This window comes from Styela clava, chromosome 15 (assembly GCF_964204865.1).
Source record: "Styela clava chromosome 15, kaStyClav1.hap1.2, whole genome shotgun sequence".
In the NCBI taxonomy this organism is placed as follows: Eukaryota; Metazoa; Chordata; class Ascidiacea; order Stolidobranchia; family Styelidae; genus Styela; species Styela clava.
In genome coordinates, this window is record NC_135264.1 from 17,782,301 (window position 1) to 17,810,100 (window position 27,800).

At 38.8% G+C, this 27,800-nt stretch overlaps 3 protein-coding genes across 12 annotated transcripts in view; 2 read left to right on the forward strand and 1 right to left on the reverse strand.

The window, feature by feature from the left end:
* The window catches only part of LOC120334062 (eukaryotic translation initiation factor 4 gamma 2-like), a 59,268-nt gene that overhangs the window by 20,977 nt on the left and 10,491 nt on the right, over positions 1 to 27,800 (reverse strand). For 5 of the 9 annotated variants that reach the window (XM_078109514.1, XM_078109515.1, XM_078109509.1 and 2 more), the window contains one exon: positions 25,393 to 27,395. The exons of the other annotated variants lie outside the window; for them this stretch is intronic. The gene's annotated coding sequence lies outside the window, so the exon portion shown is untranslated. Of the gene's footprint in view, positions 1 to 25,392; positions 27,396 to 27,800 lie in introns of those variants that run through there. 9 annotated transcript variants of the gene reach the window in all.
* LOC120343881 (uncharacterized) lies at positions 8,591 to 12,999 on the forward strand. The gene has a single exon (XM_078120484.1). The coding sequence runs from the start codon at positions 9,865 to 9,867 to the stop codon at positions 11,425 to 11,427; it is 1,563 nt and encodes a 520-aa protein (XP_077976610.1). The 5' UTR covers positions 8,591 to 9,864; the 3' UTR covers positions 11,428 to 12,999.
* LOC120334187 (uncharacterized) lies at positions 13,021 to 19,755 on the forward strand. Of its 2 annotated transcripts, XM_078120486.1 has the most exons (6): positions 13,021 to 13,159; positions 13,508 to 13,906; positions 14,331 to 14,408; positions 15,559 to 15,755; positions 16,550 to 16,758; positions 18,428 to 19,755. In XM_078120486.1, the coding sequence occupies exons 1-4, from the start codon at positions 13,111 to 13,113 to the stop codon at positions 15,696 to 15,698; spliced, it is 666 nt and encodes a 221-aa protein (XP_077976612.1). In that variant the 5' UTR covers positions 13,021 to 13,110; the 3' UTR covers positions 15,699 to 15,755; positions 16,550 to 16,758; positions 18,428 to 19,755. The 2 variants fall into 2 exon arrangements, with proteins under 2 accessions (XP_077976612.1, XP_077976613.1); XM_078120487.1 differs by lacking the exon at positions 16,550 to 16,758.

Here is a 27,800-nt window from a genome sequence, read left to right on the forward strand (position 1 = left end):
TGTCTGGAGGACCTAAAATAATAAGAAAGTTACATTCAATTTCATACTTTTCAAGTATTCGAGATTCGATTCGATTCGAAAAAATTATTCGATTCGATTCTGAAATCATCATGTATTCGAAAATGCCCAGTGGTACTTGTGAGCCATGCATGACGTGAAATTTAACATTTTCAATTTAATTTATATAATAATGCAATGATGCTACGCGTTTTCTCGCACAGAGGAAACCCGGTATAGAAGATTCACCTCTCTATCACCCCTATTGATTTTTATTCGGTGATCGCCCAGTCTAAAAGCATTCATATGATATAATGCGATGATGCTACGCGTTTTCTCGCACTTATAAACGAAAATTCGCCACAATACCCGCCCTGTCGACTCCAGTGCAAAAACAGAGAAAACCCGGTATAGAAGATTCACCTCTCCATCACCCCATTTGATTTTTATTCGGTGATTTGAAAACGGGTCTACCGTTATTTATCGAAAAGTAAGACAAGTCTAATGCACGGTGACATGTTGTTAGCCATTTCACACATTCGATTATGGCCCTATTTGTAATCTTTCACTAATTACTAACGGTAAACCGATTAAACATTCTTTTATACGTTAATCGTTAACTATCATTACCAGTATTTAACCCCATTTCAAATCAGTGCACATTGTTAAAAAGTGGCAGACGTTCCCTTTTTAAATGGCATTTGACCGTTATTGTACTCGCAAACACTATTATAAAAAGTCAGCACTTCCATTGTTTGAATGGCATTTGACTGTTATTGTAATATAATCGTCAAAACAGCTGTTTTGCTTTCTTTACCATCATAAGTCCTGTAATCGTATTTAATAATGCGAGACTTCTAGGGCCTGTAGCATGTTTATTAAGCTTTTTCAACGTTAAATAAATGCATACGTTAAAAAAAGTGAACCCTTTCGCATTAAGAAGTCCAATTAAACACAAAAAACACGCCAAAACCTCTATTCATACCGATTTGTCGCGCGGCCCTTATCTGGAGACGATCAATATTTCTTTTCTGCGTTTTTCTCCGCTTCCAAGTTATGCGATCAGATTAAAAAACTAGTCACAGAATAAAAGACTCAAATGCTAAAACTAAACCTAACAATCACAACACCATTTTAGACTTTTAACCCGAAACATATTTATTGAAACTAGTTCAAAACATAAATCTCACGATTTCGAGAGAAAACATAAGATCAGAGAAGTGGCGCGCTTGCATTACAATGCCGACTTAACAGGGGTCGCGGAAAACTTAATATATTGGAAGGAATCGGGCGCAAAAGTTCGGGAAGCCCTGATCTAATACATCCTTACAGTTATGTTGAACGCAATTAAATTAAAATAGAAAGACAGTTATTATGGGTTAAATGTTATGTGGTAGATAAAGTCATTATGAGCTGTTTTACCGAATGCGCAAACGCTACGACCATTCCAGAAGCTGATTTCCCTGCCCGTCTTATTGTGGGGTTATATGCAAAACCCTTATATGCTGGCTAGACCGATTCGCCCGGAAATACAGCATATAATAACTCTCAGTGGATTCACAAGTTACATGCAGAAACAAAAAAGGAATTATCATGACACCGACTTAGAGGGTGTTTGCAGCCTAAATAATATGCCACATTAAAAAAAAATTAGCAAAATGCGATATTGGGCTGCACTACTGATAATGTCTATGGAGCCAGCTCCGACATAAAAAAAAATGAAGCTCAGGAATTGGAGCCGAAGTTTGAATACACTGCAACGCTTGGGCCGGAGCCATCATGATTTCGAACCAGCTCCCCAGCCCTGGTTATGACGTTAGCCGCCGTTAGGAGGTCATAGACTCAACGAAGCTCCGGTCGTTAAGAGCTTGAAATGGGCAGAGGACCCTTCACCAAGTTTGGTTTTTAGACGACTACGATAGGCTTACTACGAAACAATAGGAGTTGAAAAATCACAAAATCAATAGACATGCCGTCAATACTTTGTATTTTGCAATTTGCTTATATTATATTGAGACGACCACGTCTATAACTCTATCTGTTTTATTCTGTATGCTCATTACTTATCGATCTTAAGATCGGTAAGTATATTGATAGGTATTTGTCTGTATGAATGTCTGTGTGTCTGTTAGATGCACGCGATATCTCACGAAAGCGAGATTAAATCTGCTCCAGATTTTGCATGTGCATTCATCTTATCTCGGACCAGAAGCCTATTGATTTTGGGCAAATTATGTCGTATAATTAGCGAGTTATCAATCAATTATTGATATATTGATCTAGATTTTTGTAAAGCGAGAGAATTTTGAAACCCGCCGAGTGTGTGTGTGCGATGCGCAGTGCGTAAGTTACAAGAGCGGATGAATCGAAATTGCAGTTTCTGTTTTGGGGGATCCCCTAACTATCGATCGATAAGTCTTCGGTTTCCAACCGATATTCTCGTATTTATTCTTACCACTTGAGTCACTACCGAGCAGTTGAGTTTCCTTTTTAGCTGGTTTGTCAGAGTGCCGGCAGTATGGAATTCTTTCTGTGTTTTAGGTTATTATTATAGTTTTTTAATGCCGTTAATCCGTGTAATTCTTGTTGTAGGCTGTTAGTAGTACTACAAGTTAACTCTTTCCACAGTTTGGCATAGCTCTGTTCACTGGTTATCTTGTATTTAACGTTTCCGTAACTAGTCCATTTTCGTTGTTACCGTACTTTCCTGTGTGATATCCGTATTTCTATATGTATTGCAATGTGTACTAGATGTTTGTCGATAATATAGGATTGGTGTTGTATATTTAGTGTCATGCTAGTTATTATTATGTATTTCTAGGTATGTTTTGCCCGGTTTTTGTATATTCCATTATAGGTCAATAGTTTATGACTGTAACGTCATGGACCAATTCCTATTTGTGTTCTGTATGTATCTGTATGGTCTTTTGTACCGTATTTTTATTTGTCCATTGTATTTCTAGTTGAAGTATTTGGTTGTATTAAGTTCTTACAGGTTTATAATTAATCTAGTTAGTTAAATTAGTTACTCTGCTGTATTTGGAACCGCAAAAAGATTATTTTGTGGTCGACATCTATTACAACTTCAGTGTCCGAGAAGCTGGCAGAAAGAACCTGAGTAGTGCTATCAATTTTGGTACGCCACAATATTAATATTGGAATATATTTGGCGGACCGGCACCGGTCCGCTGACCGGCGGTTGAAAACCACTGAGCAAAACAGAATATTATAGTGATATATAGTAATATGAGATGAGAGTCACTTCAGGAATTCTTGAATTTCATTGAGGCCCCTTTAACAAACATATGATGCTTGGGTCCCATGGCAACCAGGTATTCAGTACTTTAAAGTAATATAAATGCAGTTTCATCAAGGGTGATTGCCAAAATGCGCTTCTGATCATATTCCTTAACCCTTTCCATGCGATTTTTTATAAAATAATCGTATTTGCTACGCCGATTTTATGCATTTGTACCCCCACAACTAATCGATCGACTAACGAAAAACTAATGATCCTCTGCTGCCCACTGATGGCTCGTTGGAAAGCTTATTAAAAGAGCTTGCAATTGGCGATTAAAAAAAAAAGTTTTTTCAAAAGTGGTGGTCTGAGTCACAAACCGGATAGAAAAAAGGCTTTTTTTTTGGGGAGTTGAAACTTCAAACCGTGATAAAAAATAGAAATATTCGCTAAATCCTTTACTGTTACCGCTTCGTGGTTGGCAAACAATAGTATAATATTGCTGTAGCAATTTCGTGATCTAACTCAAAATACTTTGGTAGATGGAAGGGATAATATGTCTTCTATTACCACCCAATGAATACCGAAATTTGCATAAATTTCGAAAACACTCCCTCGTTCCGCCGCAAATAAAATTCCCGTCATAAACGATAGCGAGATTTACCGTCGCTAATGTTAACCTCGAAGAAGACTTCTTATCAATGGACTAAAACTCGGAAAAACTAGACCAACAGTTTGCGACCGATTGCTAAATAAAACAGTGGAGTACATCAACGTACCCGCCGCAATCTAGCGACTTTTGTCGTTGGTACGTATACGTGCCCACCGCACGGAAAGGGTTAATTTTCAAATACACATCTATCTTGGAAATATCCATTCCTAAAGTAATTTTCTTACCTTTTGGTAGCAAGGCGGATGATACCTCGTTTCCGTAGTAACCAGGTATTCTGTTAACAAGGGCAATTGTCAAAATGCACTTCTGATCATATGCTTTACTTCATACACATTGGTTTCCTTTTTTTGAAAATATCTTTTCCTAAAGTAATGTTTCTTTTGCTTTAATAAAAATACAGATGATGCCTCGTTTCCATGGCAACGAGGTATTTTCTTGGATGGCACCATATCCAAAATTGAGCAAAGGATGCTACTGTACATGTGTGCCTCAAATATGATAGAATTGTTTTGGATGCAAGCGCTAAACTTGGCACACATGAACAGTAGCATCTTCTGATTAATTTTGGATATGGTACCATCCAAGATAATACCATGTTGCCATGGAAACGAGGCATCATCCGTATTGCTATGCAAGTATAAGATACATTACTTTAGGAAAGGATATCTCCAAGATAAGTAAACCTATGCTATGTGTTTTTGAGAAGTAAAGAATATGATCAAAAGTGCATTTTGACAATTACCCTTGATAACAGAATACCTGGTTACCACGGAAACGAGGTATTGTTATCGACCAAACACGATTATTAGTCGCACAACCTGAATCCCAACCGGTCCACAAATAGTCAAATACTATGTTCATATTGTGCGCCACCTTGGTATGGTATATATTTCGAACTCATAGCCACATAAAGCTAGTGAAAATATAAAATGTATATCTCATAACTGACTGATTATTGTTATCTTGAAGCTATCATATCGTCATCATATATATTAATAAAGATAATTCATTCTCTTAACTCTGGCATAGAGTATCTCAGCCAGATAATCTGTGGAAGACGGAAAACTTGCATTACATTCCAGCTCAAACTCGACTGGAATCATTGATTCTTGTAATCTAGATTTAACGTCGCCTTGTGTAAGTGCTACAATAAAAAATGAATAGAAAAACGATTGAAATAATTATATTTTCCAAAAATATATTCCACAAAGACTCCCAATAACTAGTGGGGGCCATTTTACTACCGTGTTTCCCCCAAAATAAGACAGCGTTATATTTCAATTTTCTTTGAAAAAATAACACTGGGCCTATTTTCGAAGGAGGTCTTTTATTTTCATTTATCAAAAACAAAATTACAAAGTAGTGTCGTCGTCGTTAAGCACCTTGTCTGAACCTACCGACCGTGACGCCCGCCACTTGGTGGTTCAATATTGCCTTTGTTTGTTTATTATACGACGAGCGGAGTTGGACATCTAGTAGTAGTATATATTTAGGGTTCATACTAGGGATGGGCAATATAGAATACCGAATCCGGAGGATTCGAATCCCAAAGTATTCGAATCCAACGGGATCCGCTAACAGGATTCGGTTTGTGCCTTTCCGACGCCATGCGTCAATTTTTGTATTTCGGGTTTCTAATTTATCAATTATAGACGAGCGTTTTTCTCACGCGGAAATCTCTCTTGTTTAATTAAACTTGCGTCTGCTCGCAAAGAACCCGTAAATCGGTAAACATCAAACACTGTAATTTCAATCGGCATATTCAGGACAAGAAGTCGGCAATATAATCTCACGGCGAAGACTCGTTATTGCACCATTTATTATTGCACCATTTTTACGTTTTCCTTCTTTGCTATCTAGCTGGCGTTATTTGTGCCGACTGGTGATATTCCGATAATCTGAATGCAACAATCTTTAATTGTTTACAGACGTGCCGTGCTTCATTTTAAATTAAATGATATTTCGCGACCTACGAGTTTTCCAAAAAAATGATGCACGTAAACCAAAAGCCAGGCGTTAAATGTTATAACATTACTTGCGATCAAATATTATTCACTAATAATTTTATTATACCATTTTCCGAAATACAAAGTTATATCGCAAAACGCGAACATCTGTCACATTTAAATTTCACTCTCAAAAGATTACATATTTTTCGGTCGGTTTCTATCGTTCAATATAGACGCACATTTGATCGAGTGTCTGTAGTATTTTAGTCGCCGATAAATTTTGAAAATAGTTGACGCATCTGGCGAAGATAGTGACGTATTGAAATTGAGTAGGGCTAAGTCTGGGTAGATAATGATTAATGATAACTTGGCACACATGAACAGTAGCATCTTCTGATTAATTTTGGATATGGTACCATCCAAGATAATACCATGTTGCCATGGAAACGAGCCATAATCCGTATTGCTATGCAAGTGTAAGATACATTACTTTAGGAAAGGATATCTCCAAGATAAGTAACCCTATGCTATGTGTTTTTGAGAAGTAAAGAATATGATTAAAAGTGCATTTTGACAATTACCCTCGATAACAGAATACCTGGTTATCATGGAAACGAGGTATTGTTATCGACCAAACACGATTATTAGTCGCACAACCTGAGTCCCAACCGCTCCACAAATAGTCAAATACTATGTTCATATTGTGCGCCACCTTGGTATGGTATAGTACGAATAGTATGGTATGGTATACGAAATAGATAATCTGTGGAACACGGGAAACTTGCATTACATTCCAGCTCAAACTCGACTGGAATCATTGATTCTTGTAATCTAGATTTAACGTCGCCTTGTGTAAGTGCTACAATAAAAAATAAATAGAAAAACGATTGAAACAATTATATTTTCCAAAAATATATTCCACAAAGACTTCCAATAACTAGTGGGGGCCATTTTACTACCGTGTTTCCTCAAAAATAAGACAGTGTCTTTTTTCAATTTTCTTTGAAAAAATAACACTAGGGCCTATTTTCGAAGGAGGTCTTTTATTTTCATTTATCAAAAACAAAATTACAAAGTAGTGTCGTCGTCGTTAAGCCCCTTGTCTGAACCTACCGACCGTGACGCCCGCCACTTGGAGGTGCAACAACGCCTTTGTTTGTTTATCATACGACGAGCGGATTTGGACATCTAGTAGTAGTATATATTTTTTGGTTCTACCCCAATATTTAGTCATCTGAAACAGTGAATCTTAAACGTAATAGTGTGAAGAAGGGGGGGGGGGGGCATATATCAAACTGATCATGTTATTTTTACTTATTTTTATTTAGTTGATGAAAAAATGAATCTCTCATTAATTTTTAGTAGCTCTCTGACATACTCTGGTGGTCACAATATCAAAATTGAGTCCGCTTACAAAAGGTTTCTGAGAAATCGGCATAGATAAGATAAGTTTATTTCGACTCCATAATCAGCAGAAAGGCGATAAAACGGTTGATAAAAACTAATTATGAAATCAGGAGAGTGAACAAAACCTTGCGTAAGGTTCAAAACGTACAGGATATAAGATGGAAGGTATTGCCAATGAGAAGACGCATTACAGTAGATATCACGCAGCCAGTCAAACACGTGGGTGATGTAGCCTACCAGTATCGGCACCGTGAGTGGAACGGGATTAAATTCGAATGGACATATGAGGAAAAATATCTCTGATATAAACTCTTGTATGGACAATTCACATTGATAGATTAAACAAGTTGAAAAAGGCCAGTCAGAATCATTACCGGTACTGTAGACATATTAGTTGGTAACGAAAGCTGTGTACTGTTTATAGGATCACATACTGGCGTACGGTACAGTCATACCGGTACCGTATGTGATTCTGGAAACATTACCGGCATGGTAGGTACGATACCGTAATATAGGTTTTCATACCCGACATGGAATGTTAACCAGACGAGAGGCCGTGGTTTGCCATATGGATATGCCGTCTTATCGGCTTCCCTCTCCCCGGGATAAATATGTAAATCCTATCTTATCCATCTGAAAATAATAAATAAGGTTGGGTCATGTGATATACCGGCATCAGTTCTGCGATTCCAAGAATAGCTCCTACGTTGGAAGACCTCAATTACCATAAAACTAAGATCAGAAGATATGACGGCTTTACCATATGGCGAACCACGGCCTCTCGCCCGGTTACCAGTCCATGTCGGGTATGGGATTAGGTGTTTGTTTTCGGTAGCATGGACTTGATGGTGGAGGAAGCCGTAACCGACCAGCGGTTATGAAAACCACCCTTCGTCGGCGAGGAGTCCAGCAATCCTCTCAAACTCAATCATCCCCGCATGGGATCTGCGAACCCACGCAAAGTAATTAGAGGTGCGGTGGCGAGCGTATTCCTAATGCTTAGTTCGATGAGCCACACCGCCGAACTGGGTAACTTCGGATGTTCACTATACTTTAATCAATAACCCTGCCATTTGTTGTCTGATTCGAGTCAAACTTGGAATATATTACCGTAGAAGTGCCTAACTTCGGACAAAATCACCATATTCTCGTCAATAACTTGACCATTTTTTGTCACAAAGGTAAAACAGGCTTGAATACAAACCAATTGCAACCATTATCCAAATTATTTCCAAAAAGCGGGATAAGGTATAAATTATTTTTCGACTTGTGACAATTTTTTGGTGAGTATGAAAATAAGAATCAAAAATGAATTGTCTTGCGCAATCTTAAAAACGTCATCATTGAAATTCTAAGAAAAAAAATATTTAAAATTTATTTGAGACAAGTATGGTGCGATATGGTGCACTCGCTGTTGTGCAAGACGCCCCTCGTTTGTGAGACACAATTGAACCAAATGAAGGGACATTCTTGGAAAGTGGAACATGGTAATTGTTTTTTAACAAGCACGTTGCGCCATTGGACCTTAGATTTCATGCTATCCTTGGTGTTGAAAGAAAAAAGTTAATACCAGAACCAGCAAATGCTGGTTGAAAAATCAAGTGTTATTGAAAGGGACATAATAATATATACAGACATACTGGTACTGAAGAGCACTTTGCCTTGTTTCTTATTATCCTAAATTGCTGTTAACAAATTTAAAATTAGGATTCTGTTAAAGTTATGCTCATTAAGCAATTTTGGATTTTCTACATCGCCGTAGCTACGCTCAAAATAGGGAAATCAGGAATTATCCAGTTGGTGTGAGGAATGCAGATCGCGCTGGTAATTCAAACCCTAACTAGAACGAGATAGCGACCGATCGCCGACTTATCGATCTAGCAGTGTGTATCCTTCGCCCTGACTCAATACCGACACTGCGTGTCTCATCAAGAATTAATCAATAACTCGCTAATTATATGACATAATTCATCCAAAATTAACAGGCTTCTGGTCCGAGATATGATAAATGCACATGCAAAATTTGGAGCAGATTCAACCTCGCCTTCGTGAGATATCGCGTAACATACAAAAGTGTCTAACAGACAAATACCTATCAACATACTTACTGATCGAGATCGATAAGTAATAACTAATTTCTTATTCTGAAACATGCTCAAATCTCGCACTTTTGCATTAGTGGCGGCGTCTTTTTATAAAAGATCTTCAATTTTTTATGAAACAAGTTTTAAATGATTTGATCTATCTATATTTTTCTGTGGAAGCTTAATTGGAAAGTTAGGAATCCTGCGTATGCTGTCCGATATTTAATATCGATACCGAGTTGTTTATATTTATCTTGTGACACAGATAAACATATTTATATTTACTAGTCCCATCCAAGGGTGTAAATATATCCCAGGTTACCAAATTTCCAGATTGATATGCTTTCACGCTAAAATACCTGGTCTATGCTTTCAATACATGCTACAAAAATGAAATGACCTCAATGATAGTAAATGCAAAATATTTACTCTCATTTTTAGATATTCTACCTTACGAAAAATTATATCGAAATCATAGAATCTAACTAAGACATTTTTCTCTTTGCCTTCTTTGTGATGAATACTTTCCGTCATTCAGGATCGCTTATTCATGATGATGAATATATATCCGGTAACACTGTGGGAACTAGTCAGCCAACCAACTCAGATGATCATTGTGGGAATGTTATCACAAAGGAAACTTATTTACTAAGTGGGGATGAAGTGAAACTCGATGTATCATGCACAATGTATAATGGCGGTTTGATTCATCAAACTGAAAAATCAGATAATTGTGGACAAATTACCATAACTTCTGTATCACAAGGAAAGTTACAAATTCAGTCACTTGTTGATACCAACTGTGGGGATAGACCATATGTTTGCCAAACATGTGGGAAGAAATTTAAAGGGAAGCAAATTTTGAAAGTGCATATGAGAACCCATACAGGGGAGAAACCATATATTTGTAAACAATGTGGAAAGGGTTTTTCGCAATCATTCAATTTAAATGTGCATAAGCAAACTCATACTGGAGAGAAACCGCATGTCTGTAAAACATGTGGAAAGGGATTTTCGCAATTATCTCATTTACGTGTGCATGACCGAACTCATACTGGAGAGAAACCTTACATCTGTAAAGTGTGTGGTAAGGGTTTTTCGCAGTTAAGTCACTTAAATAGGCATGTACAAAGTCATACTGGAGATAAGCTTTATGTTTGTAAATACTGCGCAAAATCTTTTGCAGAATTATCCACTTTACGAGTGCATGAGCGAACTCATACTGGAGAGAAACCGCATGTCTGTAAAATATGTGGAAAGGGATTTTCGCAATTATCTCATTTACGTGTGCATGACCGAACTCGTACTGGAGAGAAACCTTATGTTTGTAAACAATGTGGAAAGGGTTTTTCGCGATCGTCTCATTTAACTGTGCACAATCGAACTCACACTGGAGAAAAGCCCTACGTTTGTAAACAATGTGGAAAAGGTTTTCCGCAATTAACTAGTTTGTGTCGGCACAAGAAAACTCATACTGGAGATAAGCCGTACGTTTGTAAATACTGCGCAAAAGCTTTTGCACAATTATCCACTTTACGAGTGCATGAGCGAACTCATACTAAGGAAAAGCCTTATGTTTGTAAACAATGTGGAAAGGGTTTTTCACAATCATCCAATTTAAATGTGCATAAGCAAACTCATACTGGAGAGAAACCGCATGTCTGTAAAATATGTGGAAAGGGATTTTCGCAGTTTAGTAACTTTAATAGGCATGTACGAAGTCATACTGGAGATAAGCTTTATGTTTGCAAATACTGCGCAAAATCTTTTGCAGAATTATCCACTTTACGAGTGCATGAGCGAACTCATACTGGAGATAAGCCTTTTGTTTGTAAATACTGCGCAAAAGCTTTTGCACAATTATCCACTTTACGAGAGCATGAGCGTACTCATACTGGAGATAAGCCTTTTGTTTGTAAATACTGCGCAAAAGCTTTTGCACGATTATCCACTTTACGACAGCATGAGCGAACTCATACTGGAGATAAGCCTTTTGTTTGTAAATACTGCGCAAAAGCTTTTGCACGATTATCCACTTTACAAAAGCATGAGCGTACTCATACTAAGGAAAAGCCTTAACCCTTTCCATGCGATTTTTATTTTTTAATAAATAATCGTACTTGCTACGCCGATTTTATGCATTTGTACCCCCACAACTAATCGATCGACTAACGAAAAACTAATGATCCTCAGCTGCCTACTAACGGCTCGTTGGAAAGCTTATTTGAAGAGCTTGCAATTGGCGATTAAAAAATAAAGTTTTTTTAAAAGTGGTGTTGGTACGAATACGTGCCCACCGCACGGAAAGGGTTGAATCAAAGAAAAAGAAAAAAAGGCTTCACACTGTCTTCATATTTTCTTACGTTGTATATAACGTAAATCACTTTTCTGGTATTCAGAAAGCTGCGATCTTATGTGTAGAACTCGACCGATATCACTTTTTGACGCCGATATCGATATATATCGCCACCAGTTGGCCGATAACCGTTATCGCAATGCCGATATTAATATATATCATATTTTGAGCCACGCTTTTATGATGCACCTTGTGAGTCTGTATTTTCATTTTGATATTTGTTATCATGGCAGTAAGGCTTTTATTTAACTAACTTCAGTTAATGCTCGAACAAATGTTATTCTGTAACTTTTCCTCCTATTCCAATATCAGTCTAGCTATTTCCAGGAAAAAGAATTGTTAATCAGACGTTTTTAAATATAACTATGGACATATGTTGAGGGTATTAAAAAATTATAAATTAATATATTTTAAAGTGAATCGTGATAATGATCCTTCGATATTGTGATAGCAATGTGCAATTTTTAATAACTTTGTTTCCATAGACTCTCAATACCTTATTTAGTCAATAATAATGGATTAAGTTTTTATTTTGTAATTTTCAGCAAAATGATAAACAACCATCAATATAGACAAAACGGTTACCCCAGAAACTTAAAATTGAATTTGGGGAGGTCACAAATTCGGAACTGACATTATTGCTTTGAGCTACCTGTACCATGTTTCTATGATCACTAACTCATCAGCTTCCAATCGATTCTATTTATAGAACCGCCGATTAATGCTGTTAATAAATTTGCCTTTTTCTCATTGTGTACTCTCAAAAACGTCACTTTATAAAACGTCATTGTTACTCCAGATAATACCTTTTCAGTTATGACCATGCATGAAATGGCTAATCATAAGACACCGGGAATTAGGGGAGACACCTTTATAACGCAAAATAAAAGCGAGAGAAATATTGGAAAACCAGTTACGCAGGGGCGAGATCGATGCAGCACACAGCCCGGCGCTTGCCGAGTATGGCCGATATATATCGGCGGTTTACGGCCGATATGATATATCGGCAAACACGCAATATCGGCCCGATATATCGGTCAAGCTCTACTTATGTGCGTAACAAGTTTAATATATTAGGTTTGCTTTTATATGTATTTATGGTTTATACAGTTTAGACAAATAAAGTATTGCACAAGGGTTCCTAGAGCCACTTGAATATTTCACTGGGTTTCAGCTGTAACAAAAAGTTTAAAAACCACTGATGCTTACATTATGAGAGTATTAGTGAGTTAGACCGAAGGATTTTGTTTTGATTGATGAGCGTTTCTTGAATTTGAATTTACTATTATTTTAAGCTTGCAATTTCAAGTAATCTAAATTAGCATATTTTAAAGTGTATTGATATTTTTGCAAATCCACGATTTCAGACATCTGCTACAGGATTTGGTTCAAATTCAGGATTTTAGATGAATTATCCTGGAAGCATTCGTTTTTCTCGGTCAACACAGTATCCAGGTTATATGAAATCTTATTATGCTGGTATTTACAAAAAAGGCGGGCATTCTGAAGGATTGATATGATGGACTATGAAAAAATTATTAGATAATTAAAAAATACCCAAAATAGCATGGACTGGGTAAGACTTGCAGGGCCAGATAGGATTCCTGCTGATTGGAGATAAATAATGCTGGATAAGACTATGTAATATTCAGAAAATCAAGTGCCCGATTACCAAGTAGGAGTAGCAGTATTACCTTATTTCAGAATTTTTTGAAATATGACATTTTAGCCTCAAAATTTGACTATTACTAATAGTGTTATAGTGATAAATAAGTTTCAACAAATCAATTTTTTTCATTTAAGGTGGTTTTTCTGGCACTTCACCACCTTCAGTGATCAATGCTACCTCTAGAGACAAGACAAGCAATTCACAGGGTTTTGATTTCTTTGGGCCAATCAAACCTCAACCAATGCGTCCGGCTGCCCCAAAACCCACCCCTGATTTGGCCCCGAGTTTACCCCCTACAAGACCCATGTATCCAGGCCAGCGAGCAAGGTTTGCGCCACCACCGCAGATGTATAACGGCTACCCAACTGCTCCAAACCCCATGTACCGGCCCCCCAGGCCTGCTCAAATGAGCCCTGGGTACCATAGCCCCATGCAGGACCCCAATGGCTCCCAACTTACTCAGCGTAATCAGGATTCTCACACACCTCAAAGGGATTCGTCTGCGAAACAAGGGAATCACAAATCTGATCAGAGTGAGTGACAATTAAATGTTAGGATTTCTAGTTTTTTTCACAACACAAGTTAGCTTGAAGCGAGGTCTCGCTATCAAATATATTTTCATTTTGTATTTCTGGCAACTGGTGTTTCCCCAGATAGCTGAGCATGATCACAGTCATAATCAAGTTTCTTTTTTACTTTCTGTGATGTCATAAGTTTAGGTGACTGAAAATATGACCAACCAGCTGAGAAGTGTCTATGTGCTTTTTTAAGTTGGACGCTCGGTTCTGCAGGAGTAAATTTGGTTATGGTATTCGCTATACCAGTTTTAAATTTAATAAACATTTCTATTCCAGTTAGGTCTAAGGAAGGTTTGTAACCCACAACAAAAGGCAGAATTAGTACTTTTCTCTCAATTTTCTTGAGATAAATATGAAATTCTTTCTTTTCCAAAACCAGCCAAAGAAATTCCACCTCTATTCCAGAAACAAAAGCAACAGAAGATGGAAATGGCAGCTGCTGAGAATCAAAATATAGGTAAGTAAGGAATAGGATAGGATTTACATATTTTTTCCGGGAAATGAGGAAAGCCGAAAGGATGGTGAAAACCCTATGACAGCGAGTCCAGCATTCCCCTCGCACATAATAAGTTAGGTACTCCCGAAGTATGTGAACCGAGATGGCGGACACCGGAACGTAGTATGTGTACCAGGTGTACATATTTATCCCGGGGACGAGGAAAGCCGAAAGGATGGTGAAAACCCTATGGCGAGTCCAGAGCAAGCTTCTTACACCAAGCTTATTCACTCTAAACGAAACGGTACCGGTACCCATCCACTAGACCCAGGAAGCCCCCAGTATTCACAGCAATCCGAAGCCCCCACCTATCTGAGCCTCCACAATCAAGACCTTACCCCCAACCTACCGTCCAATTCACCCAAGGTAGGGCAGTAAGTAAAGGATTGAAGACACCGGTACAAGCAGTAGCCAAATCTCCAAGTTATGAAATTTTGGTGGAATAAGTGCATACTTCAGAAAGGACTGTAACCAAATATTCTACTGTTCTGAATATATTTAATATTGAAAATATATTTAAGTATCATATATCCTCGCATATAAGCAGAGTTTAAAACTTGAAAAAACGCATGCCAAACTAAGGGGTCGGCTTGTAGCCGATTCAATCAATTACCACTTAAAATTCTGCTTAAATGCGCCTAACTCTGATCGCACTCAAACGAAATGCTAACTTGATTGACAGGTAGGGCGAGTATGAATTTCGAGGATTTATTAATACTAATGAAGGTAACTAATTTTGTTCGACTACTTTACGTCAAGTTGTGTAAAGGTACTGAAACCTATGGGCTGGGAGTATATTCACTTGGCCAACACAGACAGTCCCCGAACTCGTGATAGAACTAAAATAGGGAAAATCTGAATAAATTCATGGCCTAGCCCTAACCTGGTACACACACTACGGGAGTACCGCACTTTTACTTTTATCATTCACAATTGTTAAATGAAAACCCCGCCTCCGACTATGAGAAATGACGCGAAATATGCCAAATTCACAACTCTGTAATGACAAGCGCTCGAAAGCTTGCGGTACAACAACTGTTACCTGGAGGGGAGGAAAGTTGATAAGACTCCTATTTTCTTATCATTATTCTTCTAATATCTTATCTTACAGAAGCATCTCAGACCAAATCTTCAATGATTACAATCCTAGAAGGAAAACAACTGCAATTCCTGTTCCCATTGGTCCATATTGAATCCAAACTGTCCAGTCAGATTGCAGAGAACCCGATCCCCTCCTCTATCTACCAATGAAAATGTGACCTCTGACCTCTACACTGACCCTGGGTTTATTAATGTGCTTGTTTCATGGTAAGTAGTATTTCTTGTGTTTTCATAAATATTCGCTCAAATCAGGGTCCAAGTCTTAAACCAAAAGCTGAAAGAGTGCTAATAGAATATTGCGGCTGAAAAGGCTGAGAGTGATACATAGGCTTAGGATAGGATTTAGATAGTTATCGTGGGGAAGAGAGAGTCAATAAGACGGGTAATCATGTGGCGAACCACAGCCTCTCATCAGGTTACCATGTCGGGTATGGGATTCGTTAGCCAGTTATTTGTTTTTATCATCGCATGGGATATGAACCTGCGAACCCATGCAGGGTAATCAGAGATGCTGTGGCAAGCGTATTCCTACCGCTTAGCACGATGCGCCACACGCCGAGCCTTCTGTTTTTTCTAGCAGAACTGGGATTTCTCTGATTCGGCATTGCCTTAGCCAATTCATTACTCCCTCAAGATAATCTGATGGGAGTGCGTATTGTAACGCTTTCTTCTTTGGGTCTTGTACACTAAATCAGGGGTTGTGCAACCTTTATTGCAGAAAGGCCAGATTTAAGTAATTGGGTGAGGCCGCACCTTCATTCGAAACCTTTCATTAGAAAAAGCTAGTTTTGCTAATATGACACTCAAGCACTGGCATGTGATTGAATTTGCTTTTACATACCAGATAATTAAACTAAAAACTCGTTTTGCGAGCACACCATTCAAAGTTTGCACTTCTCCGCGGGCCGCACAATAGCTCTTCGCGGGCTGCATTTGGCCCGCGGGCCACAGTTTGCACCCCCTGCACTAAATTAATAAATAAAAATGTTTTCCTATTTCAGCTCTCTTGATCATATCACAAAGCATAGCAGTCTGGCGGAGGGCATGGAACGAACGCAAAATCCATTGAGGGAGATTAAAGAAAAAGAGCGCCAACTACTGGTCGAAATAAAACCTGTATTGCAGAAATTTCTTCATGATAAGTTAAAGTTACAATTGCATGCTTTGTATGCTGTTCAAGTCTTCTGCTGTAACAAGGAATTCCCGAAAGGTATGCGATTTATTTATACAACCTAGCAAGGTCTTTTGCCTGGGCTCTTGCTTGTGACCCCTAGAATATCGATTCTCGGCCCTAGAAATGTGAGCGCATTGTGATGGAGAAATAGAGATATTTAAATAGGGCGAAGCGAGGGATATATCTAAATCGGCTGGAAAGCATTTGATATCACAAAAAATTTGAATTAAATCTTGCATATTAGTTACTATTTGTTCAGAACTAAGTAATGTAAACTAAAACATATTCTTGTGATTTTCTGTCACATGTTTACCCTCAGCCTTGTTCAAAGAGTTACCCTCAATTTGTCTTCTTATGCTGGACAATTTCATGTTTTAGCCCCCAAAAATTCATAGCACTTAGTGGTCCCCTTTATTATATAAAAGCGAAAGTAAAAGTTTGAGGCCCAGTGAAGGCATTTGTTTATTTCCCCAGAGGAATTAATCTGTGCTCAGTTTGAAAGTCCTGAACTGAGACCTTTTCTTGTGGTCACAGGTTCCAAAAATTTGTAGCTCTTCGTGACCTCACTATTAAAGTAAAAGTATGCCAGAGGAATTAATCTGTGACCCTGTATGGAGTCGAGGGCCCAGTTTGAGAAGCCTTTAACTTAGGCTTACCATACGTTCCGTTTTAGGCGGGACAGTCCCACATTTTAGCGTCTTGTCCCTGCAGCCGACTTAATACACAGACATTCACCAATTATCATGTTCTCGATACTGTTGTTGCTGTGTAGCGTACCGATAGCCTACTTACTGAAGGTGGATGCATAGTTTTGTTCGTTATTGTTAGAGGATTATTGCTACAATTTGTTACGCGTAAGCATCGCACGCCAAGAGGGTGCTTAACGTTAATGTAAATTTCTCTGTATTTTTCAAACTGAAACCGATATTTAGACAGACAGCGCATGAACTCACGATGACAATATGGTAATGAAGACAGCCGGGATGGTTTTAAATGTAGGCCTCTTATGTAAAATCAGTAAATTCAAAGTTGAAAAAATCACAGCTTAGGTTTTGGAGGTATCCCTATATGGTATCCCTACTTTAACTGAAACCTCTTCCTGTGATTTCAGATCTTCTGCTCAGATTGTTCAATGGTTTGTATGAAGAAGATGTTGTTGATGGGAGACTTACTATGTGTGGAAGGAAGATGTTAATGAACAGTATTGTGGAAAGGGGAAGGCATTGTTTCAGGTCGGTACCTTGTATGTGTGGCACATGCCATGTTATTTGAGGTGCTTCGTTTTTTTAAACACATGTCTTAGTTTATCTTTGTTTAGGCCCGTCAGTGCCTAGTTTTTTGGCATGTACCATCAGTTTTATTGAGTTGGTGCCCTGTTTTATTTGACATGCCATGGTTTTAGTACAGTTGGTGTCTTGCTTTTTGGAACATTTCAGTTTTTTAGATGTATGCCATCGTGTGTCTGATCGATGCCTTGTATTTGGCATATGCCATGGTTTGTTTCAGTTTAGTGCTTATCTTTTTGGTACATGCCGTAGTGTGCCAAGTTGGTGCCTTGTTTTTGTCACATATGTGATAGCCATTGTATGTATCGGATCGGAGTCTTCTGTTACATATGCCATGTCATGCAATTTTGTTCAATCCTCCACTTTTGGTTGAAGGCTTCATTTTGATAAAACTTCAAACATTGAATTTCTGTTTTCAGGTGAACAAATGGCTGGCTTAGCTTCGTGAAGCTGAAACAGATGACGAAGAAGACAAATAATGTTTGAGATTGTTGTGTCATAATCAGCACTTGTGATGTCATAATCAACCAATGTGATGTAACAATCAGGCAGTGTGATGTCACGCTATTTTGTGCAGTACTATTGGCAGAGAATCAATTAATGTTGGTTTGTGATGTCACAAAACAAATATTGTGATAAAACAAAAACTATAGTTGAATCACAAATAAACAAAAATACTACAATGCACTATATTGTAAATAAACTTCTCTTCCAATTTTTGAGAACCACCTTGTAATAATTATTGTTTTTGTCTGTCATAGTTTGTGAGTTCCGTTAGTCTGCCATTTTCCCGAGAACTATTTCTGCTTTTTGATACCAATTTTTTAGTCTTTTTATGCTTTGTAGTGAGTTTTATAAATTTTGTGGAAGTTCAAAGTTCAACACTACAGTTATAAATTTTGAAAAATTAGATTAGTTGTCATTTAGAATGTTGAAATCTCAATCTATTAAAACATTTTGAATTATGGAATGTAAAATAATTCAAATTGTGGCAATACATCAAACATTTAGCGTCAGAAAAAGATGTTGGTTGTTCAAAAAGTGTAAAGAATATTTGCGCTGGCTTTTGATATAGAAATTTAATGCCTAATCATGTAAAATATTCATTATAGGGAGGGGGCTTTCCAATAAGCCGTATAATGGCTGTATAGCAGTGGTTCCCAACCTTTTACGCCTCGTGGCCCCCTTCAGAGGATTTTAGTTCTCATGGCCCCTGTTTATCTTTCCAGTGGTATTTATAGTGTTATTTTGATTGGTAGATTCCAAATCCCATTATGTTCAAACAATTCATGCTCAACAAAGTGAAAAATCCTTTGGAATAACATAACCTTCAGGAAATGAAACTAGGAAAAAAGTAAAATCAGTTTTCTCCTGTTATGGTGGCCCCTTCTAACTGCTCTGTGGCCCATTTGGAGGGCCATGGGTCCCCGGTTGGCAACCACTGCTGTATAGTTTTACTTTGTTTTAACATTATTTTCACCAATAATCTAACTCTCTGTGTTGATTTTGTCTTCGTCCAGTTCTGAAAAATGTTTTTTTGTCATAATTAACTACAATCATGTATCTATTGTACTAATGTGTCTGTTTATTTGTTTATTATATTTACTGGAAATTCGACCTATATATATTTGTGTGAATTAGATGACCTGATGGTCATTGTGTTTGGACTTTGCTACTTTCCCGGTTAAATAATGTTCTAAACTTAACCCCACGCCCACTATCTTACCCAGGTAATGAATTAGGCAAGCAATACTTCCCATACTTTTTAAGCCACGCCCCTTTTTAGAATTTGTCAAGCCACGCCCCACTTCAAAAACAACCAGCTGACGATAAGCTACAAATAACAGATAGTAAGGCGAAAGTATGCTTTATTCAAAAAAACATGTTGAAAATACCTGAATGGAACGTAAATAAAAAAATAATAAAAGTTATTAGAACAAGCAAAATTCAGCAAATATTTTTGATCAGATTTTTGCCCCCTCAAAAAATTGTCTCCGCCCCATTGAGCGGTGCGCCACACCGTTTGAAAATCACTGCTAAAAAGCCTAATTTCGAGTTCAATTAGTGTCTAACATATCCATCTCGGCCTTGTCAGTGTGGCCATTTTGTTTCCAAGAAAATCTTTCGACCTTTGACCCCATCCCGATCCCTGAATAGTGCCCGATACATACTAAAAAGTATTTTCGATGAGTATTTAAAGTATTGTCATCTTTTTATAGAATTATAGTGCTTTTTAAATGTTGCCACACAGCATGCTAAGATTATGCGGAATTTTTGAGCAAAAAAAAAGATTTTTTTGAAAATGTCATTTTTGTAAAAATCTTTGTACTGAGATTAATTGTTTGTTGTTACATCATAATTAAATCTGCCATGTATTATTGTGATATCACAACGTTTTGAATAAATGAGTGAGAAATAAGAAAATATCAACATATGCATGTTTTTGTTCGTGTCTGATAAGATGACCTGGTTCAGTGGTTAAATTGAGGGTTATAGTTATCATATCATGCTTATTTCGCGTGTAAGGAAGCATGGCGGGTTGAAGCTAGGAGGACTAATATCATGGTAATAAGAAATAAAGTCCAATTCAGCAACTAGTAAGTTAGAGCATATTACTGCCGCCATTATGAGAATACAACATAAGTATCTTACGGACATAATTATGACCAAGTAAAAATCTGCCAAACTGTCAGCCAATCGTATCTCATATACCTGATCACGTGATTTGCGCAGAATTGCATCGGCCATGTTGTTGCCATGCGCAGACGGACATTTCAACCGGAAGTATGTACTTGCCTTGCGCAAGAAAATACCGAGATTTGATTGGCTGATTGGATATTTCTCAGCCTGCGCAGTAGACTACCGGCCATCTACTTGCCATGCGCAAGATTTCTGGGAAAACGACCGTTGCCAGATAAATTTGTAAACAGATTCTAGAAGTCTGGCAACGTTCAAAAACATAACATTTTCGCGCATGGCAACCGCATGTCCGTTCTAGCACTGCGCATGTCACATGACTTCGAAATTTTTTCATTGGGTAACTCTGAGCCAACTGAAATAGCACACGAAGTTTTAACATAAAGAGTTGAAATTCCTGGAACAAACACAAGAACAAAGACAAAAAATCTCGTCATCCGATCTGGCGTAGTCAGTAAAACGACCAAGAATTAATCCTGTCGTTCGAGTTCAATACCAGACCCATCCACTCTTTTCTTCAGTTGTTTTGAAGTAATCGAAAGATAAGTATCAGAGGTTAGAACGTTTTCTTCGTCGGCCGCTGTGGCGCATTGAATCTGTCGTTTTCAAGTAATCTCATTGCCCAAGTTCAAAGCCGGCCCCCTACACTTCTTTTTCAGTTGTCTTGAAGTAATCGAGAGATAAGTATTGGAGGTTAGAACATATTTCCCGACCACTAGCGTGGCGCACTGACAATGACGCAGGTGAGGTGTTCACCTGGACCTGGGTTCGTGCCCAGGTCCGAGTTGCCGATGAAGGCGTCCTCTACTTTGACCTACGAGACTTGGTCTCGTGGTCCGGGAGGGGGCGGCGATGTACGGAACTCGGGGAAGTTGCCATTCAAATGCGACTCCCCAAACCCCAATGATCCTGCAGAGTCAGTGCGATGGACGCAACGGGTGGTCTTTTTGTGGAATATTTTCAATAATATTAGCAACAATAAAAAGCCGGGATGATTTCATGTTTCGAGCCGAACGATATCTTATCTTACATTGTGCCTTTGTTCTCTTGGCGCACTCTCTTTGTCTGCGTGAAGTATGTTTCGAGCCGAACTTTATTTTACATTGTTCCTCCGTTCTCTCGGCGCACTCTTTTTGCACCTTGCTTGAAGAGCTATCGCTTGGTGGATTCGAACCTTCTAGTCTTCGGCCCAATTTTCTCACGCCTAACCCAGTGCGCCACCACACCATCTCAAGCACAGAGATGTAATCCGGGTATTCATCTCACGAGGAGCTGAACTTGTATACGAAAAATAACTCCAACTACTACGAATTATTCCCTCGTCATCCGATCTGGCGTAGTCAGTAAGACGACCAATGAGTAATCCTGTCGTTCGAGTTCAATACCAGACCCATGTACTGTTTTCTTCAGTTTTCTTGGAGCAATCGAGAGATAAGTATTAGAGGTTAGAAGATAGTCCGCGACCACTAGCGTGGCGCACTGACGGAAACGCAGGTGAGGTGTTCACCTGGACCTGGGTTCGAACCCAGGTCCGAGTTGCCGTAGAAGGCGTCCCCTACTTTGACCTACGAGACTTGTCTCGTGGTCCGGGAGGGGGCGGCGATGTACGGAACTCGGGGTAGTTGCCATTCAAATGTGACTCCCCAAACCCCAATGATCCTGCAGAGTCAGTGCGATGGACGCAACGGGTGGTCTTTTGTGAAATATTTAATAATATTAGAAACAATAAAAGGCCAGGATGATTTTATGTTTTGAGCCGAACGATATTTTACAGCGTGCCTCTGTTTTCTTGGAGCACTCTCTCTGCCTGCGTGAAGTATGTTACGAGACGAACGATATCTTACATTGAGGCTCTGTTCTTTTGGTGCACTCTCTTTGCGCCTTACGTGAAGAGCTATCGCTTGGTGGATTCGAACCTTCTAGTCTTCGGCGCAATCTTCTCACGCCTAACCAAGTGCGCCACCGCACCATCTCAAACACAGAGATGTAATCCGAGTATTTATCCCACGAAGAGCTGAACTTTTATACGAGATAAAATTCAACTACTACGAATCCGTGGATTATCGAGATCCTCTCCATGTTGGACTCGAACCTATAATGTTCGGCACAACTTGCCAGCGCTTAGTCCGATACGCCACAGCACCGTGCAACGTCCAGCGATTTAATTTTGGTATTTACCAAACGCAAAGATTACTTTTTCATATGTTTTGGAGTAATCAAGAGATATCAGAGATCAAAACGATTAGTTAAGAGGCATTAAATCGCTGGACGTTGCACGGTGCTGTGGCGTATCGGACTAAGCGCTGGCAAGTTGTGCCGAACATTATAGGTTCGAGTCCAACATGGAGAGGATCTCGATAATCCACGGATTCGTAGTAGTTGAATTTTATCTCGTATAAAAGTTCAGCTCTTCGTGGGATAAATACTCGGATTACATCTCTGTGTTTGAGATGGTGCGGTGGCGCACTGGGTTAGGCGTGAGAAGATTGCGCCGAAGACTAGAAGGTTCGAATCCACCAAGCGATAGCTCTTCACGTAAGGCGCAAAGAGAGTGCACCAAGAGAACAGAGCCTCAATGTAAGATATCAATCGTCTCGTAACATACTTCACGCAGGCAGAGAGAGTGCGCCAAGAGAACAGAGGCACGCTGTAAAATATCGTTCGGCTCGAAACATAAAATCATCCTGGCCTTTTATTGTTTCTAATATTATTAAATATTTCACAAAAGACCACCCGTTGCGTCCATCGCACTGACTCTGCAGGATCATTGGGGTTTGGGGAGTCACATTTGAATGGCAACTACCCCGAGTTCCGTACATCGCCGCCCCCTCTCGGACAACGAGACAAGTCCCGTAGGTCAAAGTAGAGGACGCCTTCTACGGCAACTCGGACCTGGGTTCGAACCCAGGTCCAGGTGAACACCTCACCTGCGTTTTCGTCAGTGCGCCACGCTAGTGGTCGGGGACTATCTTCTAACCTCTAATACTTATCTCTCGATTGCTCCAAGAAAACTGAAGAAAACAGTACATGGGTCTGGTATTGAACTCGAACGACAGGATTACTCCTTGGTCGTCTTACTGACTACGCCAGATCGGATGACGAGGGAATAATTCGTAGTAGTTGGAGTTATTTTTCGTATACAAGTTCAGCCCATCGTGAGATGAATACCCGGATTACATCTCTGTGCTTGAGATGGTGTGGTGGCGCACTGGGTTAGGCGTGAGAAGATTGGGCCGAAGACTAGAGGGTTCGAATCCACCAAGCGATAGCTCTCCACGCAAGGCGCAAAAAGAGTGCGCCGAGAGAACGGAGGAACAATGTAAAATATAGTTCGGCTCGAAACATACTTCACGCAGACAAAGAGAGTGCGCCAAGAGAACAAAGGCACAATGTAAGATAAGATATCGTTCGGCTCGAAACATGAAATCATCCCGGCTTTTTATTGTTGCTAATATTATTAAAAATATTCCAGAAAAAGACCACCCGTTGCGTCCATCGCACTGACTCTGCAGGATCATTGGGGTTTGGGGAGTCACATTTGAATGGCAACTTCCCCGAGTTCCGTACATCGCCGCCCCCTCCCGGACCACGAGACAAGTCTCGTAGGTCAAAGTAGAGGACGCCTTCATCGGCAACTCGGACCTGGGCTCGAACCCAGGTCCAGGTGAACACCTCACCTGCGTCATTGTCAGTGCGCCACGCTAGTGGTCGGGGAATATGTTCTAACCTCCAATACTTATCTCTCGATTACTTCAAGACAACTGAAAAAGAGGTGTAGGGGGCCGGGTTTGAACTTGGGCAATGAGATTACTTGAAAACGACAGATTCAATGCGCCACAGCGGCCGACGAAGAAAACGTTCTAACCTCTGATACTTATCTTCCGATTACTTCAAAACGACTGAAGAAAAGAGTGGAGGGGTCTGGTATTGAACTCGAACGACAGGATTAATTCTTGGTCGTTTTACTGACTACGCCAGATCGGATGACGAGATTTTTTGTCTTTGTTCTTGTGTTTGTTCCAGGAATTTCAACTCTTTATGGTAAAACTTCGTGTGCTATTTCAATTGGCTCAGAGTTACCCAATGAGAAAATTTCGAAGTCATGTGACATGCGCAGTGCTAGAACGGACATGCAGTTGCCATGCGCGAAAATGTTATGTTTTTGAACGTTGCCAGACTTCTAGAATCTGTTTACAAATTTATCTGGCAACGGTCGTTTTCCCAGAAATCTTGCGCATGGCAAGTAGATGGCCGGTAATCTACTGCGCAGGCTGAGAAATATTCAATCAGCCAATCAAATCTCGGTATTTTCTTGCGCAAGGCAAGTACATACTTCCGGTTGAAATGTCCGTCTGCGCATGGCAACAACATGGCCGATGCAATTCTGCGCAAATCACGTGATCAGGTATATGAGATACGATTGGCTGACAGTTTGGCAGATTTTTACTTGGTCATAATTATGTCCGTAAGATACTTATGTTGTATTCTCATAATTGCGGCAGTATTATGCTCTAACTTACTAGTTGCTGAATTGGACTTTATTTCTTATTACCATGATATTAGTTCTCCTAGCTTCAACCCGTCATGCTTCCTTATACGCGAAATAAGCATGATATGATAACTATAACCCTCAATTTAACCACTGAACCAGGTCATCTTATCAGACACAAACAAAAACATACATATGTTGATATTTTCTTATTTCTCACTCATTTATTCAAAACGTTGTGATATCACAATAATACATTGCAGATTTAATTATGATGCAACAACAAACACTTAATCTCAGTACAAAGATTTTTACAAAAATGACATTTTCAAAAAAATCTTTTTTTTTTGCTCTAAAATTCCGCATAATCTTAGCATGCTGTGTGGCAACATTTAAAAAGCACTATAATTCTATAAAAAGATGACAATACTTTAAATACTCATCGAAAATACTTTTTAGTATGTATCGGGCACTATTCAGGGATCGGGATGGGGTCAAAGGTCGAAAGATTTTCTTGGAAACAAAATGGCCACACTGACAAGGCCGAGATGGATATGTTAGACACTAATTGAACTCGAAATTAGGCTTTTTTAGCAGTGATTTTCAAACGGTGTGGCGCACCGCTCAATGGGGCGGAGACAATTTTTTTGCCGGAGGGGGCAAAAATCTGATCAAAAATATTTGCTGAATTTTGCTTGTTCTAATAACTTTTATTATTTTTTTATTTACGTTCCATTCAGGTATTTTCAACATGTTTTTTTGAATAAAGCATACTTTCGCCTTACTATCTGTTATTTGTAGCTTATCGTCAGCTGGTTGTTTTTGAAGTGGGGCGTGGCTTGACAAATTCTAAAAAGGGGCGTGGCTTAAAAAGTTTGGGAACCATTGTTCTGCAGGATTGGAAGGTATTGCTTGCCTAATTTATTACCTGGGTAAGATTGTGGGCGTGGGGTTAAGGTAAAACATTATTTAACCTGGAAAGTAGCTGAGTCCAAAACACAATGACCATCAGGTCATCTAATTCACACAAATACATATAGTTCGAATTTCCAGTAAATATAATAAATAAATAAACAGTACAATAGATACATGATTGTAGTTAATTATGACAAAAAAACATTTTTCAAAACTGGACGAAGACAAAATCAACGCAGAGAGTTAGATTATTGGTGAAAATAATGTTAAAACAAAGTAAAACTATACAGCAGTGGTTGCCAACCGGGGACCCGTGGCCCTCCAAATGGGCCACAGAGCAGTTAGACGGGGCCACCATGCCAGGAGAAAACTGATTTTACTTTTTTCCTAGTTTCATTGCCTGATAATGTTATTTTATTCCAAAGGATTTTTCACTTTGTTGAGCATGAATTGTTTGAACATAATGGGATTTGGATTCCACCAATCAAAATAACACTATAAATACCACTGGAAAGATAAACAGGGGCCATGAGAACTAAAATCCTCTGAAGGGGGCCACGAGGCGTAAAAGGTTGGGAACCACAGCTATACAGCCATTATACGGCTTATTGGAAAGCCATGAATGTTTTACAGGATTAGGCATTAAATTTCTATATCAAAAGCCAGCGCAAATATTCTTTACACTTTATGAACAACCAACATCTTTTTCTGACGGTAAATGTTTGATGCATTGCCACAATTTGAATTATTTTACATTCCATAATTCAAAATTGTTTAATAGATTGAGATTTCAACATTCTAAATGACAACTAATCTAATTTTTCATAAATTTATCACTGTAGTGTTGAACTTTGAACTTCCACAAAATTTATAAAACTCACTACAAAGCATAAAAAGACTAAAAAATTGGTATCAAAAAGCAGAAATAATTCTCGGGAAAATGGCAGACTAACGGAACTCACAAACTATGACAGACAAAAACAATAATATTTACAAGGTGGTTCTCAAAAATTGGAAGAGCAGTTTATTTACAATATAGTGCATTGTAGTATTTTTGTTTATTTGTGATTCAACTATAGTTTTTGTTTTATCACAATATTTGTTTTGTGACATCACAAACCAACATTAATTGATTCTCTGCCAATAGTACTGCACAAAATAGCGTGACATCACACTGCCTGATTGTTACATCACATTGGTTGATTATGACACAACAATCTCAAACATTATTTGTCTTCTTCGTCATCTGTTTCAGCTTCACGAAGCTAAGCCAGCCATTTGTTCACCTGAAAACAGAAATTCAATGTTTGAAGTTTTATCAAAATGAAGCCTTCAACCAAAAGTGGAGGATTGAACAAAATTGCATGACATGGCATATGTAACAGAAGACTCCGATCCGATACATACAATGGCTATCACATATGTGACAAAAACAAGGCACCAACTTGGCACACTACGGCATGTACCAAAAAGATAAGCACTAAACTGAAACAAACCATGGCATATGCCACCAACCTGGCAAACACCATGCCACTAACGTGACAGACCATGGCATATGTCAAATACAAGGCATCGATCAGACACACGATGGCATACATCTAAAAAACTGAAATGTTCCAAAAAGCAAGACACCAACTGTACTAAAACCATGGCATGTCAAATAAAACAGGGCACCAACTCAATAAAACTGA

What these genes read in the sequence shown, in the direction of transcription:
- LOC120343881 (XM_078120484.1), top strand. Translation starts at nt 9,865, where the DNA reads ATGAATACTTTCCGTCATTCAGGATCGCTTATTCATGATGATGAATAT.
- LOC120334187 (XM_078120486.1), top strand. Translation starts at nt 13,111, where the DNA reads ATGAATTATCCTGGAAGCATTCGTTTTTCTCGGTCAACACAGTATCCA. An exon ending in TCGGTCAACACAGTATCCAG is followed by an intron (nt 13,160 to 13,507) that starts GTTATATGAAAT and finishes TTTTCATTTAAG; the next exon opens with GTGGTTTTTCTGGCACTTCA. An exon ending in GAATCACAAATCTGATCAGA is followed by an intron (nt 13,907 to 14,330) that starts GTGAGTGACAAT and finishes TTCCAAAACCAG; the next exon opens with CCAAAGAAATTCCACCTCTA.